The 19,747-nt window shown below is 41.7% G+C and overlaps 1 protein-coding gene and 1 long non-coding RNA gene across 3 annotated transcripts in view; one reads left to right on the forward strand and one right to left on the reverse strand.

The window, feature by feature from the left end:
- The window catches only part of LOC125723766 (uncharacterized), a 29,613-nt gene extending 18,304 nt beyond the window's left edge, over positions 1-11,309 (reverse strand). Inside the window, exons 1-3 of one of the 2 annotated variants that reach the window (XR_007386963.1) lie at positions 11,177-11,309; positions 10,443-10,595; positions 1,275-5,303 (exon numbers count right to left, since the gene is read on the reverse strand). This is a non-coding gene — a long non-coding RNA (uncharacterized LOC125723766). Of the gene's footprint in view, positions 1-1,274; positions 5,304-10,442; positions 10,596-11,176 lie in introns of those variants that run through there. The other variant, XR_007386964.1, reaches the window with a different exon arrangement.
- LOC125723765 (14-3-3 protein theta) lies at positions 10,742-18,598 on the forward strand. Its single transcript, XM_049000495.1, has 6 exons — positions 10,742-11,303; positions 11,428-11,885; positions 15,641-15,764; positions 16,449-16,612; positions 17,081-17,176; positions 17,556-18,598. The coding sequence occupies exons 2-6, from the start codon at positions 11,592-11,594 to the stop codon at positions 17,613-17,615; spliced, it is 738 nt and encodes a 245-aa protein (XP_048856452.1). The 5' UTR covers positions 10,742-11,303; positions 11,428-11,591; the 3' UTR covers positions 17,616-18,598.
- The last annotated feature ends 1,149 nt before the right edge of the window (positions 18,599-19,747 follow it).

Below are 19,747 nucleotides of genomic sequence, written 5' to 3' on the forward strand. Positions count from 1 at the left end.
TGTCCGTTATAAGCGAAATTCCATTATATGGGAGTCCGCTATATCCGATGCTTTTTCTGCATGTTCTTAAAGGCGCGCAACACCTGGACCAGCAGACCTCGTCCGTTATAGACGATTTTCCGCTGTAAGTGCGTCCACTATAACGGGATTTTACTGTAATTGTTTTGGACTTAATTGGAATGCTAAGACGTGATTTTATAGGCTTTATTATATTGATTATGTAGCAATCTCAGCTCTGTTCTCCATATTATGGAAGTATCACGTAGAAGATTACTTCCGAAAAGATGGCTTTTATTCTCTGCTTTCTCGTCTTGCTTTTACTGACAGCACTGACTACAGCAGTGGTTCTCAAACTCGGTCCTCTGGACCCACTGCCCTGCCTGTTTTCCAGCTATCCCTGCCCTACACACTGCTGATTACCTGGATCAGTTGTGTTCAGTCAATCAGAAGCTGAAACTGGGACTTGTGTGTGGGGCAGGAATAACAGGAAAACAAGCAGTTCAGTGGGGCCCGAGGACCGAGTTTGAGGAGCACTGGACTACAGGGTTCCATTTTTTTATATACGGATATACAAGACTCACTCTCCTCCTCAAAAAAACATGTAATTTTGGTACACCTTACAGATTAACAAAATAATTCAATCAGATAATGTCAAATATTATGTCAGATGAGGACACATAATTCAACAGATTACATGACATAAGTAGTAAGATCGCGGAATTTCGTCCGAGGATCTTTTGGGAATCTGTTCCCACACGTCGGACATTCTTTGAGACAATGCTTAACTAAGAGAGACAGTTAACCTGGTCCGGAGCAGACTTGTTCGTAGGTGTAAATTACTATGGTAACTCAGCGGGGATTCATTTAAGACACTTTGATGGAATGGAACTCTTACTTAAATAAGACAGACTTATCGAAATGAGCAAGACTTTCCCTTAATCCTGCTTTGTGGAATACCCCACCAGTTCGTTCGCGACGCCACCGACATATCGCTACTCCGGTGTTGTCTTGTATTCACACAGAGCTCCTCAAGACTCCGGTGGGAATAATAAAAGCCATCTATCTGCAAAGATTACTTATGATTTTAATTTTTTTCCCACCTTACTGTTGTTCATCTTACAGAACGATCGTCAAAACTGCACTGCTTTCCAAATGGCCCGAGTTCTGAACGGATTAAGTTCAAGTTCTGAGGTACCACTGTATTTGCAATCATCTCCAGCTGCATAGTTCATATACTAAGATGAAATTACTATCTCGTCTCCTGAATGCAAGAAAACTGTGATAAACTGAGTATAAATATAAATTTGGAAGAATTTGAAACACTGAGAATCCGATAATTTAAACACGAAATAATGATTTCTTAGGGTTGCTAGTCTTCCTGCAACTGTGAGGTTAATCGCCTTGTTCTTGGTAAAGGAGAAAATGCTGGTGAGGCCTTAATGTTTGATGAGTCAGTATTTAGTGTGGAGTGGATGCATGTCATACAAAAGAGGCACAGAATAGTTTTAAGAAATATTTTTGCTTTCTCCTAAAACTGTTGCAAGGTTTGTTCTTTTGCCTGTGACAAACTCACCTTGGCCAAAAGCCCTTTCCTACCAGGCATTACCCATCATCCTCCACAAAGCAGGGGAGGGTTACACGGCAGGTGAGGTTTACACAGCAGCACCTATGAGGGGGGACCTGCCCTCTCCCATAGCCTCATTATTCAGCGTTTTAATAATAATAAGTATAATAATAAGGGTAAAGTCTGTGAAAATGGAGCAATGTTCCTGTCATTATGGCTTCATTAAAATGAATGTATTTTACTTGAACCTATTTCAGAAAACGACAGTCATTAATCTCATTGAGACATATAAGCCAATACAGTGTACTATTCAGTCAAAAAGCTCACCTACTAGACACTGTTAGTATCCCTTGATATAACATTATTATTGCATATCTGCCACTCATTCAAAGTGACCTAGAAATTGACCCAATTTGCACAGCTGGATATTTTTACTAGAGAAATTCAGGTTGAGCTTTACTTTGGAAGCCTAGAGTGGCGGCTCTCCGATGAGCCCCCCAGCTGCTGAGGAATACAGGCATCATTTTCAGGGTGGTGCTGCTGTTTTCTTCTTGCGCGTGGCTAATAAGTGAGTTACATAACCAGCACTCATCCATTAAGGCTGACAGAGCCCTGGTGAGGCGGCGGGGGTTGTAGACGGAGATGGAGAGAGCACTGCAACTCTCTACATGCCTCTCATACTCCCCTGAAGGGCAGGGTGCATGTGGGGGGGCGGGGTGAGCGATTGGCCTCTGAAGCTCTGTTACTAGGCAGGTTTCACAAGACGAGACACCCCCTCGAGGCGAGACCATTATGTAAGCCTTGTTCTCTGTGCTGACACGCTGATATGGAACAGAGATCTACTCGCAAGGTTAGGAAGACCAGTCCCTCCGTAACCTCTGCCCTCTGTGCTCTCCTACAGAATAGCTGCTAATTAAAGAGGTTTTACTGAACTGTAATGACAGCTCATCTGAAAAAGGTAAATACTGACACTCAGAACAAATTAAGAGGGTATTTGTAACATATTGTTTACAGACACACTTGCCTGAACTATGTAGCACAGAAAATTCACATTACAAAAATGTTCTATTTACATAAAGGTTATATGCTTTCAGGAAATGTATACTACTGGTTTAAATTTCAGACTCCAGGCTCAACACGGTCTTGTAGCAGGTAAACAGTATGGAAGATAGATGGATGGATAGTATAAATACTTCTATCATTCTTAGCTACAAATATTACTATTTTTTTGTATTATTTTAAGGAACAGCCTTAGTAATAGGTGCACATCCTAGTAACTGTAATGTTTGTCCTTAACCTTCTTGTGACCTTAAGTACACTTGCTGTTTGAACGTTCTGGTAATTTAATCAGAATGTTTCCAAAAGAGTTTCTGGGAATAACTGGAGAGGACTGGAAAACAAATTCTGGGCAAATACCCCAATGTATATAGTTATTTCAACAACAACCAAAAAAAACTCTAGGGGATATTTGTACAAAAACAAATCAGCTTTTATAAAATATAAGTAATGCTAATTATTTTAGGTCATTGATTGGTAAATGTTGCTGCGCCTTTCATTTCATTAAAATAAGTGGGAGGTTTCTTCTAAAAATAAAGAAAACAAAATGTTCATTTGTGGTTCTTTCTCGGAGTAATGTGGGGGGGGGGGGGTTCTGTCTACACCCCCGTACATTTCAGCACACATACATCACTTTGCAGCTCCAATAAAGCAACTGGAAACCCGTGCTCTTAGCTTACTTGACTTTTATGCACTTAACATAATGGGGCACATTCTAGTAAACAGTCATCACCAGTCAGCCTATGAAATTTCACGTCTTTATTACACTTAAAAAAGTACAACTGCCCTGAGAGATGCAATGCAAATGAGTGTGTGTGCATCAGTGGTGGTAAGAAGGTAAGAAGATAAAAAAAAGTAAAAGAGAGAGAGTAGGGAAGGTTGTTGTGTTGTTCTGACCTGCACACGGTGTAGGATTACAGGGCTCTAAGGGAAGGTTACAGGGCAGCAGCTGAACCACAGGTGACCCTCTCCTGAGGATCCAGGATCCAGAGCCTATTGTCCTCACAAAGGCTGGACAGGTCACATACTGAGGAATTCCCCAAATGCCACTGCAACGTTAGCACTCAGAGCAAGCATGTAAGTGGACAAAAATAACAAACAACCTGCCTACTGTTAAAAGTCTACGGCTCATCTAGAGCAGTGTTTCCCAACCCGGTCTGTGGGGACCCCCAGACAGTCCACATTTTTGCTCCCTTCCAGCTCCTAGTAGGGGAGCAAAAATGTGAACTGTCTGGCAGGGAGCAAAAATCTGGACCGGGTTGGGAAACACTGACCTAGAGGACTCTGAGATTGCTATCTAGTTATACGTGTATGTCACTTTCACAAAACCAATGAGATATCCAATGAGGGACTTTCCTTTTTTCCTCATAAACCTGTTCCCAGGACCACATTACACGATTTATATTAGTAAGGTAATGATATATTGAGCTGACGTAATGTGCTATTATGTGTCAGTCAACAACAGTGGGGTGTGCAAGTGCAAGGATGTTATGTGGAACTGCATGTGTCGCTCCTTTTTTTATTGTTCTCTGCTTGCCTGTTTGCCCACACACAAGGACTGAAATCATAAATAAATGAAGAAATGAATAAATAAACAAAACGCATTCACACGCAGCTCAAGTGACTGCTCGGCGAGAACCAGCGGAGCCCTATCTGAAGTCGCCATCTGTCCCTGCCACAGCTCCCTCCAACAGACAGAAGTCGACAGAAGCGAACCGTGCCTTTTAGCGCGAGCGGGATCTGAAACCATAGGAGTGATTGGTGAGGCAGAGTCCCACGATTGACCGTGACTTCCTATGTACTCTTTGTAAAGCCAGGTGGAGAGACTTCCAGAGAAGATCTCATTCTGCACCAAGTAAACAAGGGGCTCCAGCTGCCATTGTCTCCATACTCTCTCAGCATTTTAATGCCCCTCCACATCCACACACATCCCTCCTCCCTGAAGCACAACAAGGATTCTCCAATAGCTTCCCAACTATGATAAGATTCCTTTAATGCTAAGCTGTCAGTTCTGTTATGTAGAAGTCACAGTATAGCCAAGCTTTTCCCTCACTGAAGAACGATTTCAGTTTTTAAGTCAGGGTCACCTTATTAAAACATAACCTGGATTTGCCTGCACACCATCTGCAATAACAGTATTATTCAGGCCCCCGGTGAGCCCAGATCAACATGCTGTAACAAGTGTGCTTACTCTAAATAGCTGATTTTTTTTAAAAACAATAATCCAATTATCTAGAATAAGATCAAAATTGTGTCGAAGTTTATAAGCACAGATCTTCAGCTGTGGAAAATAAAAAATAAGTGTCTTTAGAAGGAGGCTTTGAAAATACAATTGTTTATATATGGAAGAAAAACATATTTGTGCTTGCTACAGTATATTAAAAATAAAAGAATATAAAAGCATGGTAGATACTATAGGATCAGAGAATATAAAAATATTTGCCTTAATCAGCCTGGTTTCACTGAATTTTCACTTATCTGTGACTTGTCTCTCCCGGGGCCATCTGCTGCATTAGACACCCATGCAGGGGGCTAAGATCCAGAAAGAGCAGGTTGCAGGCTCCCCACAGCTCAGGACAGCACCCCTGGAAGCCCCTCCTCCGTCTGCCTCTGCATCCTGTTATCGCTGCTAAAGCAGTTCTGGGAGTGACTTCATACTCCTCTGCTTTTTTTCTTCTCCTTTCTGTCAACATGCACTGTGATTAGCTTAATGACAGTATATAAGTCCAGGGTAAAACACACAGTGTTTTATCAGATGTTATTCTGTCGCTGTTGTCTTAAAGATATTGAAGGGAAGTCGTTTTATACAGCTTTAACAGAACACTTGAATGACTTTTATTTGTTTATATCAGTCAGTTATGCTAAATAACCATGCTACTGAAAATATTCTTGTTGGCCAACAGTGGATCTGAAACATAAAACCCCAATTACCTGATTGATATTCAGGGTCTCTCTTATATTAAAATGTATTTTTCTTTTATGTGTGGATGAATGGTGTGTGAGTGTGTACTGCGATGGTTTGACACCCCATCCTGGATTGGTCCCTGCATTGCGTGCATAGCCTCTGAGATAAGCTCCAGACCCCCGCAACCCTGAATAGGACAAGCGGTTACAAAAAATAGATGGATGGGTAGATGGATTTTTCTTTTTCAATATTCTGTAAAGTTGATTTTTTTTTGTGCAAATAATAATTTATAAATTATTATATATCATATATATTATATAAAATTATGTGATATATTACATAGTAAATGTTATATGTAATATTATATATTAAATATAAAAACAGTTTAATAAAATTGCCCAATCACTCTTATCAGTATTTTCAGACTAATGATTTAAGATTAATGATGCCGTATAAAAATGCAGTGTATGATTTATCAAACTGACATTATTGTAGATGGTTCTCAAAAGGATGGATGTGAATAACTGGCCCAAAAAACTAGCGTCACCATTTTTCAGACAACTTTGGAACAAGAAATTCTGGTATAAAGCAAATCCAGCTCCACAATATAGCTTCAGTTCGTGGCTGACATTTCAGAAGTAATTCTAAATAAAATGTTGATTTGATAAGAGCAAGTGCACAAAAACCGGATATGTACACAGATGAAGGATCCAGGTGAAAGCTTATGGCTGATAAAATGGGTGATGCAGAAAAATATACTCAGTTGTTATATGCATCATCAACCAAAATTGGCACAATTTCTATTACAGATATTCTGCAGGTATTTCCTTACGTGCCTGGAATTGCAGCTCTCTATCCGCATTCCTACTTCTAGAATCGATCTGCATCCAGACCAAAGGCTCAGTCATCAGCCATTTGCACGCAGATGCACAAAGCACTGATGAAACATTAAATGTTGCTGAAGACAGCAGGAAATAATGGACCCATCTGAAAAGCCATCCTGGGCCCATGTGTATGGGGGGGGGGGGGGGGTTGGTCACTATAACCTGATAATCTGCACTTTCGCAAATGGCCTTATTTAGCAAAGTAACCCCATAGGGGCCCGGCTCTGCTTTCACTCAGCTTGTCTCAAATGACAGATCCTCTGCCTCCATCTTCTGTAGTCTATCTCCCTTTTTGGTGCTTTGACTGTGCTTCTACAGATGATCAAAACTCAGGGGGAGGGGTGGATGCCACAGCCTACCTGGATGATTTATTATATTGTCAGCTGTATGACTATGTCTAATTGAATCACTTCCGGTGATTCAAGAGCACAAGAACTCAGATAGAAAGTAATAATTGGCCTGTTTAAATCAAAACAGAGAAAATGGCTAGTGGAGAATCTAATCTTCTGGGTCATACACAGAAGACAGAACCCATGAATTCAAATCTGAATTCGATCAAATTTTACCTGCATATGAATAGCCATTTAGTTATGTCTATGCCCATATTATCAAACTACCACTTCTGCAGCATCATGCCATAACAGCAGCACTCCTTAGGCCTTTGTGAGCATCTCACTGGGAAGGAGTAACAGGTGCAGGGCATCACCAATTGTGTACACTGGCAGAAACTCACATCTTCTGTGTATAGTCTATTTGTTGTATTATCAATAATTTCAAACTCAAAACAACTTGTTCCCTTCATCCCATTCCTATGTTTTAAAAAGAACAGCTCTTTTTCATACTGATACAAAAAAACAACAAAATCCTTTGAATTGGAATACAGACGTTCCTCTACTTACGAACTTTCAGACATACGAACGAAGAGGACTGTAAGTTCAAATTGTGTTCATTAGGCTCCCGTTTTTTTTTTCTGCTCGCCAATTCCGCCTAGTACGACTTCTGGCCGCTACTCCCGCCGCACAGCAGCGTAGTTCCTTGTACTTGCGTATACCCTTAATATGATGTTGAATAATGACTTACGAACATTTCAAATTATGAACGGCCATTCGTAACGTATCTCATTCGTAAGTAGAGGAGCGTCTGTATTGCCATAAGCCTTCAAACTGCCTGCTATACCCCCTTCTCTGACGAAGCATAAATATCAACCTAGATGTTTTTTCTAACCATTCACTCATTTCCTGTCTTCCTCCCTTGCTTAAAATATTAAGAATGGAACTGCTATGTGAGCTGCAGGCCAAGTCTTTTGGGAGCTACACAAAAAGCGATTTTTTCTCCAGTTTAACCAATTACAAAGGGGTAAATCTGACATGTATATGACACTAAATGCCTCTCTTTTGGAGGCAGGGTCTGTGTTGGATGGTTAGGAAATTTACTTCCTTAGCTCAAATTCCCTGTCTTCCCATTACCACACTGAACTGAATAATATAGGCTATCATTCACCTGCATTTTCTCTGACTACACACCACTTGCAAGTTTAATATGCTTACTTCAGTGCTTTTACACAATATAATAACAGATGACAATTTTCACTTTCAAGTCCATTAATAAATATTAGTTAATTGCCCATTTAAGAGGCGTGATAAAGGGAAATCAGGTGACAAAGCCATCTAGTCACAGTTGCTTCCAAATTATTTCCACTATACCTAAAAAGCAGACACGGATAGTTCAGGTCCAGAAAGTAAAAATACAAGCCAAGATTTTGTTTCAGTTAACCAGTTAAGTATTAAGAGTCACAGCCACATAGTACTCAGCTGGTTAGTTTAAACAAAATCTTGGTCTGGATTTTTACTTTCTGGACCACAACTATCCCCCTCTGCTAAAAAGGACAGGTACAGTATCTGTGATGCCTGATCACCCCACCTCTTGGTAGAGGTAGGAAATACTTCTCAATTTGCAGATTATGTGTTACTTGAATGTGTTTGTTGAGGTGATGACATCCATTCTTAAGCCCATATAGCAATTTCCTATTTGTTTTATGTATATCCATCACTTACTATTAGGGGTGTAACAATAAGCGTAATAATACGATAAAAAAATACCTCAAAACCTTTGTCGGACTGTTCCGATAATAACCAAGATATCACGTAGTTATTTCGCTCGTATATGCTCCATCTCAAAAAATACATATTATATTAGCGAATGCTTTGTGTTCTATTGCCCGGGTGTAACTCACATTAAATGCATTACAAAGTAACTGGTCAAATAGAAACAAAAACACATTTACAGTATATTAACAAAGCTATAATTTATCTCTTTAAGAAAAAGGAGATTGTATGAAGATGTGAGATGATGTCACGAAGTAACGTGAAGAGAGCATGTTGTTTTTTTGCAGAAGCGGTTGAGTACTGCCGTAGGATTTAGAATACGGTAAAAAGAAAACTTGTTAAACTTAATTTTACAACTTACGTGGTGTAAGAAGATTTTTAATTAACCAAAGGAAGATGGAAGAAATGCTTTAAACCACGATAAATTGTTTTCTTTTCTGCGCTACATTGACACTTCCGAAGATTTGGAATGGATATGCATGTGCTTCACCGAAAAGGGACCCATCGAACGGAGTTAATAGCAGGATGGTGAGCTGAACCCATGGAGCAAATTTGAAGGATGAGTAGAGGGAACTTTGAATTTCTTACAGCGTGTGCAGTTAGGATATGATGGATGAATTGAACTGTATATTACACGTTCACCGTTTTCACGTATTATTTAGCGTGTTAGTATGTATGGGCGTGGCCTATATTTCACGCGATGAAAACTGACCTGGAGGAAAAATGGCAGAAAACACTACTTCGGAATTGCAGATTGTGTTTTGATTAAAAGATCCAGCTGCTGAAGTAATAATTAATATTTTATAAAGGAACTACTTACTGCTTGTTTTTGTTTTATAATTACATGCATTGTTCAGGCATTCATCGCAAAGGACAATTACTGCTAAGTTCTGGCAAAGGCTTAAGGTCATAGCTGGATATTTCACTGATGAAGAAAAGCAGAAGCACTTTAGGTTAAAAGGAAGAACTAATTTAATATAAATAAACATGTTGATTATTAATTATTAAAAGAGTTGTTTCTTTTTTAATATCGTGGAAGTTATTGTATCGTGAACCTTTTATCGCGATGTTATCGTAACGTGAGTTTTTGCCATCCTTACATCCCTACTTACCATGAGTTATTTAATTTGTGTTTCAACTGTAGCAAGGACACAAAAAATTATTTAAATAATGTAATAATTAAATTGATTTTTATATCAGTTCTAGGGTCCTGTTTTCTTACACTGTTGTCTTAATAGTTGTTTAGTTTATGAGTCATGTATAATTGATACGGTATTTGAAAAGGTCCTCACCACACAATATAACTACAATGAAATTAATTTCATGATAAAAAACTTGATCACACCCCAGGGGCTGACTGTTGTGGTCCATTGTTGTGTGGGCACTCAAATAAATACATGCTCCAAGTCATAAAACAATGACAATATTCTCATTGAAAAAGTTTAATGTCACAGTGGTTCTGGTATTTCTGCTGACTGGGGGACGAAATTATTTCTAAATTATGCTACTATTTCTGGACATCTTCAATGGTACTGGCACTGTCTGAAATGTTAAGAGGTATTTCCAAACTCACTTTGACCTAACGCTGTGGTTACAATTACGCAACTGCTATGCAGGGAATTAAAAAAAACATCCATATAAATTTGTTCATGGTAGGGAGAAGACCCCTGTACAAAGGGGTGCGACCGAAAGACATCCCACGCCCACAGCAGCCCTCGCAAAGTTAACTTTTCAGTGTGAACAGTACGTAAAATGCATAACCATCGCAATGGTGACATTTTCCCTTACTCTAATTGGAGGAAACCCAGTTCCCTCGGTTGCAGTCCGCAGGTCTGTGGAGCATGCCCCTTAAGACCCGCCTTCCTACCCCGCGCTACATTTCTATTGGCAAATAATTCGAACGCCGACGGACGATCTGTGGAACTTACGCATCTCTCATTGGAGGTCGTGGATGTCAGATGCTGCCCGCTTTTTCCAGTCTGTTAAGTGTTGTCCAGCTTTTTTCCCTTTTGCCACCCGAAAGCAGATCAATTCGGAGGAGGAGGAGGACGGAATCTCTGGAAGGTTGGGCAAAGCTTCTTCTATACCATCAAAAATATATATTAATACGGGAAATTGCCAAGAACGCATTTAATGTTTTTTTGGTCTTGAATCGCAGTGAACCAATATAAAATAAAGCTGAATGAGACACGGTAACCATACTAGGGTTACTCCGAGGGTATTTTGCCGCATCCATTTTGACAGTGAGCTTCCTAGCCAGTTAGCATCTTGCAAAGTTATGGCTATTTGGTGATCTTTAACGAATATTTTCCCCAAAAGTTACAGATACGTAGACCTAAGTTTGACTAACGCTGTTCCCCTAAGGGAGGCTTTAAGTTATGCGTAGAGGTCCCGTACCAGCTGCCCTTTCACCAGGCGTTGACAATTTAGCGATCTGCTTAGGCGCCTTAATGCGCCTTTTAGTCCGCGGGCAGCCTGAGCTCGGCGGTCCGTGCATTCCGGCTTCGCCTGGATACCGTCCATAAATCGGGTACACTGACCTGGCGTGAAACCAACCAAGTCCGTTTTAATCTATATTATGAGGAGGCTAATCTGATCTTATCCGACCAGTTAGGTGGTTGGTAAACCCGTCGAGCCTCCGCGTTAGGTGGTTGTGGTTTACCTTGTGTATCTGTACCTGTCACCAGCTAACGCGGATGTCAGCCCTGGTTTACTCTTTGTTTCTGGCGATCGGCTTCGTTGTGCGCAGATCGTCGCCCAGTCCGGCCGTACTATATTTCAGTTGTCTGGTAAGGTTCGGCTGGTTAGTTGGTCATTAGTTAGAGGCATGCTGTCTGCGAATGAAACTGAAATGCTGCTTTTAAAGGGAGTTTGGTGAAAGTGACGTTTTGACAGCCTCTTTCCCTCCTGTAGGTCGCTAACTACCCGTAAGTCTTCCGGACGAATCCACCCTTTCGCGGCACCCACACGCCCGCTTGGCTCGCCCTTCCCCAGACACTCCTTTCCCATTTTGCTGCCGGACTCGCAGTGAAGCTGCTTTAAAGGGCGCGAAGAAGCGACATTAACTATTAAAAACCATGGATAAAACGGAGCTTATCCAGAAGGCGAAGCTGGCCGAACAGGCTGAGCGCTACGACGACATGGCTTCGTCCATGAAGGAGGTGACGGAGCAGGGAGCCGAGCTGTCCAACGAGGAGCGCAACCTGCTCTCTGTCGCCTACAAGAACGTGGTGGGGGCCCGGCGATCGGCCTGGAGGGTTATCTCTAGCATCGAGCAAAAGACCGAGGGTGGCGACAAGAAGCTGCAGATGGTCAAGGAATACCGGGAGAAAGTGGAGTCCGAGCTACGAGATATCTGCAACGACGTGCTGGTAAGTGCCGATAAATTTTATGTAGCCCGTCTCTGGGGAAGTTTCTGGAGGCAGAGATGGGCTTAGCCGGCCCTTCTCCAGTTTTCTGCCTAGACGCGTAAACCCTGGTTAGCCGCGACGATAAGACCTTTGCCGGAACCTGGGGTTGACGCTTACGCTTGGTTACCGGTGTAGGTCACGTTTTGGTATTTATGTAAATGTTACGTTTTGAATGACCATCCTAAGGTTCCGGGGATGACCAAATGCGTATTGCTTGGCCGTATCCGAAGACGGCAGGATTAGGTTTCGAGTCAATCGCAACACCCAGATCCGGAGTGAAAACGCCAAGTCTGTCTGTGTGGTTGTAGTGCTGCGTGAAAGGGGCGTACTTTGAGCAAAGGTCACATTGCAAAATGCTGCAAGGAGCTGGTCTCCTTGATGCTTATCAAGAACCATGCAGAGACGCTGCACCATTGATCTGGTGCAGACGGCTCGCCTCTCCATCCTAGAGCTCTTAATCAATACGTACATCAGCGGAAATGCTGCACTTCTACCTCCTAATGATATTTTATCGTAAGAGACGACCATGACAACCATGAATAATTTACCTTTTTAAATCAATATGGATGGAAACTGTTGCTCGGTGGTTTAGCTGAGGCATTTTTGTTTAATGTGGCAGCATATATGTACAGGGGAGTTTGTCGTATCCCTTGTTGAAATATCTAAATTAAATGTTCATAACCTTAACCATACCTGTTCCCTTCATTTGATTCTGTCAAATAGGTAATGCACAAATCAAGCTGCTTTTACATGTCTTGAACTGCTTAGATGGTTTCAACAAATTTGGTCTTGAAAGCTGGCTAACTGTGTGTTGCCCATGTGTAGAAGAAAATAAATTACATTTCTAAGCTAAGTCAGTATTCGGGGTTGCTTTTCATAATGCTTATACTCTTTGTTGTGTCACCAGACTGTGCGCTTGGCATCCATTATTTTAAGTTGGTGAGAGAACATAGGCTGGATCATATTGCTTTGAGCAGCCTCTTGCGGCATGTTGATAACTGGCCATATATGGAGAACATCATTGTATAAATCAGTGATGAACAGTGCTTGAGTCGACTCCTTGATTTTTAACCCATTACAAGCTTCCAGTCTTTATCCCTTTTATCTCGTAACATTCAGTTTGTTCTGGAAAAATCAGTCAGTGAAGAATCTGTCACAGAGCTTGATTAAATTTTTTTTAACTGGTCATCTCACAAGTTTCCCCTCTCATTGTTTTAGCACATCTCCCTCTTGCTTCTGTGATGAAGTGTTAAGGTCCCCTCTGCAGTTACTTCCTGTCAGGGACCGATTCATTTTAAAATCGTTCATGGTGTTATGACTTGCAGCTTCCTGGATAGGCCTCTTTCCCTCCATGCTATGTTTGGTTTATTAGTCTTGTCTGACTGCCATGCATACTTAATGTGGCATGAGCATTGATTGCTTGGCTCTGCTACTCCCCCTGTGATGCTGTGAAGTAGCATGGTGCCTGTAGTTTTGGGCCAGGCTGGGCTGAGGTGTGGCACCTGGCACTGAATCATGCCAGCACCATGTTCTTTGTTTGCTTTGTGTCTCTGGGCATACCAGTGAATTGTACCTCCTTTGTGCTGGCATAATTTTTTTTTCTCCCCCTGGGTGCTTTGGTTCCTCGCACAAGCCAAAGACATTTTGTGCTTGCTTTTTTTTGTGTGGTGGATAGACTGGTTAGCTGTCATTGTCCATGGCATGAGTAGGATTCTGAAAATATATGTTGGAACCAGAATGGGAGTGTGCTTAAAATCTGTTTATTTGGTAGATAGAAGTTAGTAGTAACACACTCCTTAGGAAATTCCACCTAGGAATCATAATAAGCTCGTTCTGTTACTTGCCAGGTGAACAATACTTCTTAAGGAACCAGCGTTATGTGCACCTTCAGAGAACTTGCACTTATCGGGTTTAATTTAATGTCTTGACAAAAGTGGGCCATAGAAAATAAAAGCATGTGCCGCATGCGGGCGTGCTTCCACAGGAATAATAAATCAAATAAATACCACAAGGCTTCAGCTCTATTTCCCAGCGCTGTAGCGAACTGCAGGGGGGTGGGACAGAGATGGGGGCCCATGTGGCGTTACGAGGACTTCCTTTGGCAGAATTAGGATAATGTGAGTAACCATATTCCTGTTTCTCTGCTTTCAGTTCAGTGCACTCTTGCTCTGTCCATCATTTTCAAGTAAGAGGCTGTTACCAACGTGCTGGGTCAGAATGTGAAGCCGGGGTCGGCACAGTCGCGGCCTTTTCCATGTGTGAGACAGCGAGGATGACCAGCTTTTTACCTGTTGACAAGCACTCAACCTGACTGAATGCTGAGGAAAGTTAACCAATTTGACCAAGTTTTATCTTCTCTAGTTACTTTTTTAGATGTTTCAAACCATACGTGGTAGTTATCTGTGGATTCCGCGGCTTGAGTGGAAGGGAGGAAGGAGTTATTGACCGCTTGAGATTGCTGCCTAGCTAGTTAGCTGCAGTCTCAAGGGCAGAAATGATGATCTGGAAGAATAGGACTGTGTGACTGCTTCAACTGTAGAGGCTGCATAGTTTTGCTCTGCCTGCTAGCATTCTGCTAATGAATTGTACTGTAATCTTCTCATCTTCTCATTGCTGGATAAATGTTTTGGTGGAACAATTGAAATTTAATTAGTCAATTTGTCAACATTTGCTGTTCATTTGTAGAAACAAACGAATGGCTATTTAATCTGATTTAATATATGAATCCTATTTTAAAGTTTTCTCAGTTATTAGATAATATATTTAAATAGCAGAAATATGCATAGGATTTCAGGCTTGTTTAGCACAATTAGCAGGTGGGGTATTTTGTCTCATGACCCATCGGACACATTCAGTCTCATTGAAGTCTCGTTAAGAAGCCAGCGGGAAGGAGAGGAAGCTGAAGCTGTGTGCTGTGAGGCGCCGGACTGGGATGGGGCGGCTCGTGGTGTGGCTGAGCTCATCAGAGGTCTTGTGAGGGGACGTGGGACACGGATCTGTCTTTGAAGGTTGGGACTGGTGTTGCAGTGAGTGCTATGCAGACCATCATGCACCAGTAGGAGAGATCAGCTGAAATAGACATTTCATAATTATGGTCCTCATTCTATCTGGGGCATAGGATGGGGCATGCTTTGTGCATGTCGGCAAACTTTGTAAACTACTCTTGGGTGAAGCCCTGAAGTTATGTGTCTGCTTGTACCTGATACGCAAATGTCTTTCTTCTTAAAGTGCTGGTTACAGGCTGCAACAATCATGTGGGTGTTTTTCGTGGTTTGAGAATCAGTGAGATGGTCTGTTAGATTACTTGGTCTGTGGTGATGGTTCACACCAGTGGTTACCATAGTAACCAAAACCAGGTTTCTCGGCTGCAGATTGAGACCAAACAGTGACCGCCTTTCATTGTACAACTGTGCAGTACATCTTGGAAAATTTAAGTTTTAATTTAAAATTCAGTGTCATGTCACCAAGTAGCATGAACATGTGACTTGCCTATTTCTGTGCATCTGGGAATCCAGAGAAATATGAGGGTTCAGGCATGCATGCTTCTCGGCACCACTCCTGTAGCAGCAGCCTGGGCAACAGGGTGAAGATGTGCTTTTGTGGCATGGAGGGTTTTGAGACCTGGTTTCTTGGATCATTGGCACTTGCTGGTAATTAGGAATTGCAGTTGTAAAGTACAGATTAGTACAGATTTTTACATGTTCCTTTCTCCTCAGGGACTACTGGGTAAATACCTAATTGCCAACTCCACTAACCCTGAGAGCAAAGTCTTCTATTTAAAGATGAAGGGAGACTACTACAGATACCTTGCTGAAGTTGCATCTGGAGAGGACAGGAAAGGTGAGTGTCTCAGCACGGCTCCCTCTCCAGGTTTGGTGTTTATCTGCCATTTCTGATTCCTCTGCACCACAAGGAAATTTTTGTTTTTTCTTTTACCCAGCAGTAATAGAAATATGTTTGATTGCTTTTACAGAATCACAGCATGACTCCAGAAAATCAGTCTGCACTTATTTATTTCCCTGGAATTAAATGTAACGACTTTAATGAAAGTTGATTAAAGCTCGCAGTAGCTTCAAACCAGCTTACCTCTGGGTGTTTCTGATCCACTGCCCAGGCTGTATTTTAATCCCCTGATATTGTTGTTAAAATTCTTTATGCTATATGTATAGTTGCTGTGCATTTTCCCCTTGGATATAGCTTGACATTGACTGTGTGTATATTACATTGTGAGGACCAAAATATCCGCACAATGTAGCGATAATCTGCTATTTGGACCTGGGTGTGTTTTGGGATCGCTCCATTTGTATGAGCCTTGTCTGGGATAACTGGTACATGTATCCTGTGACACAGCTGCCCCTACCAGGTCCTTACTATGGCCTGTCCCATTCCTCAGGATATTAGATGTCGCTCATTGATCTCCTCTTTTGAAATGTGCTTGACTTTGCTGTTCCAGAGAACATTGTGCCGCACTCATAGCTCCCCCCTCCTTTTCCTCCTCATGCCAACCCCCATCACCCCCTACAGAGACGATAGCCAGTTCTCAGGGTGCTTATCAGGAGGCATTCGACATCAGCAAGAAGGAGATGCAGCCCACACACCCCATCCGCCTGGGCCTGGCTCTCAACTTCTCCGTCTTCTACTATGAGATTCTCAACTCCCCGGAGCAGGCGTGTTCACTGGCTAAACAGGTTCTTTCTTTTTATCTGCAATTTGCTGGTGTCGAGGAACTATGGTAGCACAATGCAACATCTTGTAGGCATTATTGAATGAACTTTCACAGCTACTAGTGTATGTTTAATCTTGTTTAATGTGACTTCAGAATGTTTTCTTAGTGCTTAGACTTTTGACAGTTGTCTTTGATTGTCCCAAACATTGTTACCTGGGTCATTACAGTAGTCCAGTCCCTGTGCCTGAGTACCGTAGAGAGGGTTATAAGGAGCAGATACTCATGGGATGTTAACTTGTAGCTGGAATGCTGTAAAGTCAGTTTAATGCTTATTATCCTTCTGCTGGTCCCTGGGGTTGTCCAGCTGCTGAAAATGCCTGCACACAAGTCATAGCTCTTCTGAGGCCAGTGGGTAGAGTGCAGTGGGTAGAGGGTATTTTCATATGACAAACACAAAGGGCGACCTGATTTGTTCTGCATGTACGCGTAGGCCTTTGACGAAGCCATCGCGGAGCTCGATACACTGAACGAAGACTCGTACAAAGACAGCACTCTCATCATGCAGCTGCTAAGAGACAATCTGACAGTGAGTATTCCTGGCTTCCTGCGACTCAGGTTTACGCTGTCCAGCAGGAGCGCGTGGTGTTCGCTGCAGGCTTCAGGCCTGGCTATTTTTCTCCTAGAAGGTGATAGTTCACCTGTCATTCCAGTTTATCTGGCTCAACCGGTCAGGTAGTTGCCTGTGCAGCTTCCGAATATGTAGCCCGGTGCAGTTTTTCGGGCAAATTTCCATATACATTAACCAGTAATGTGAATATTTGCTTCCTTTTAAGTAAGCAGTAGTGTGTGCTTCATTTATTTAGAAGCAAGTCTAGTTAATACCATCCGGGAGGTTTGATAGCACTATTCCCCTGGTGCTCTGAAACTGAATCCTGAGATGCTGAAACTGAAATGTCTCTCTCCAGTTATGGACATCTGACAACACAGCAGATGACGGCGAGGCCGGAGATGGAGGCGATAATTAGATGCCCAGGGAGTCACCCCCGTCGACACAAAAACAGGAAAAGAAGAAAAACCTTTTTACACACCATCATTCCTTATTGTTCCACTATTCTAGCAATGGAAGCCCATCATTACTGAAGAGCTATTTGTGGAAATTTTTCACACAGCTGCTTTTGGGAGAGCAAAACAATTTATCCATACTGATATTTTAAAGTAACTCTGCTCCTTGGTTTTTGTGTGTTGTCCCAACATTCCTCATGTCATTTATGTTGGAAAGTATTAATTGTTTCACTTTACATTGAGTAACTTCCATTTAAAATTCAAAAATGACTTTGAAGGGCTTTGTGAGTCTTCAGAAAATGTCTGAATGTCAGTGCTAAGAAAGTCTAGAACCCAGGATTTTGTGGGAAATTACATGAAAATTCCTGTATTCTTGGTTCCCCCTTGTCCCATAATTCTCAGCAAGGTAATCCAATAATGTTACAGCAGTTGTCTGAATCAGTCGTTTCAGAACCCAGCTTGCTAGGGGGTATTACGGCGGTAAAGCATCTGCAAGCTGTGATTGGTTGATTCATGCTATGTACTCGCGAGGCAATGGTTGCTTACAGTCACTCATTAGTCTATCATTCCTTCAAAGGTCATGAAATGCTCCTGTCCTCTGTGGTACCCATTTCAATGTGTTACTTTGTAGCATGTCTGACTTAAAGGTGATGCCTAGAGACCGAACAATGACACAAGCTATGTGCATGTTTTTATTTTAATTTACTTCGGAATGGGAAATAAATCACACACTAGTCCAAGTGTTCTATTTAGTTCTCTTCAATGCAGGTTTGTGCACATGTCCGGAGGGTGTTTGGTTTGTCCAGTGACTGTCATTTTGCGATTTGGACCACTATTGTGTTTTGCTAATCATTGATTGTAGTTCCCAAAAGCCTTGTGAAAACGTTAAATGCCCTGTGTAACAGCTTATGTACCATGAATAAAATGACATTTTATAAACCAACAACCATTTTTTTTAACTGCTAATGCATGTGTGGGTTTTTGTTTGCTGAGAGAGAATCTAGAAATTTGTAATGATTATCTCTAGGGTGATGTGTGACTGGGGATTTGGACTGTGATTGGAAGGTCACTGGTTCAAGTCCCGTGGTGGGCAAAGTGATTTCACCTTTTGGGTGCCTAAGCAAGGGCATTCACCCTAGTTGCTCCAAGGACTTGCTGTTCTCTAACTTGTGCATCGCTTTGGATCAAGGCATGTGATAAGTAATGAAATTTGTCATTTACAGTAAAGTAGAATGTGGTAGAATTTTTTGCATTGGGCTATATTTTTTTCAAAATGATTTTTTTTCATGCTGCAAGAATAAAGTTTAATTATGAAATGGAGTCAAAGCCACCAAAGGGTTCAAAAATGGGTGTGTCATTTTTTAATTAAGTCCTGTGGACACCTTGAGTAATTAAGATATGACTTGAAAAAGATGAAAAAGTATTGGGGGGGCTGTTTTTTATGCTTTTTGTAGCTACAGTAAAACCTCGGATTACGGGTAACTTGGTTTCTGAGTGCTTTGAAAGGCGAGCAAAATTTAAAAATTTTAATTTGATAAACGAGCGAGGTCTTGCAATACGGGTATAATGTATACGCTTTGTCTGCCTAGCATCACATAATCACAACAGCCGATGGTTCTTCTCTCTCTCGCTGCAGGATTGTGGGTAATCGTTTCCCATGCTCGGTCTGCTGTCATTGGATAGATTCCTTGTTAAAGTCGCACAAAAAGAAAGATTCCAGTGAGACAATAGATAGCAGTGATTCCGTTAGTTATAATGAAAGTCGTCCTAAAAAATAACCCTCCTCTTCTCACTCTCGTCTCCCTCACACCATCAACGGTTCTTTTAAAAGGTAAAGTGTAGGTTAATTTGTTTTATGTATTTTTACTTTATATTTTGTATTAATCATTTTTGTATGATTATTTTTTGGTTGTGGAATCAGCTGAGTTTCGTCATGGGCTTTCCTCCGGATACTCCGGTTTCCCCCCACAGTCCAAAAACATGCTGAGGCTAATTAGAGTTACTAAATTGCCCATAGGTGTGAATGGTGTGTGAGTGTGCCCTGCGATGGGCTGGCCCCCCATCCTGGGTTGTTCCCTGCCTTGTGCCCATTGCT

The sequence above is a fragment of the Brienomyrus brachyistius genome, unplaced genomic scaffold, assembly GCF_023856365.1.
Source record: "Brienomyrus brachyistius isolate T26 unplaced genomic scaffold, BBRACH_0.4 scaffold51, whole genome shotgun sequence".
In the NCBI taxonomy this organism is placed as follows: Eukaryota; Metazoa; Chordata; class Actinopteri; order Osteoglossiformes; family Mormyridae; genus Brienomyrus; species Brienomyrus brachyistius.

What these genes read in the sequence shown, in the direction of transcription:
- LOC125723765 (XM_049000495.1), top strand. Translation starts at nt 11,592, where the DNA reads ATGGATAAAACGGAGCTTATCCAGAAGGCGAAGCTGGCCGAACAGGCT. An exon ending in ATATCTGCAACGACGTGCTG is followed by an intron (nt 11,886 to 15,640) that starts GTAAGTGCCGAT and finishes CTTTCTCCTCAG; the next exon opens with GGACTACTGGGTAAATACCT. An exon ending in ATCTGGAGAGGACAGGAAAG is followed by an intron (nt 15,765 to 16,448) that starts GTGAGTGTCTCA and finishes CACCCCCTACAG; the next exon opens with AGACGATAGCCAGTTCTCAG.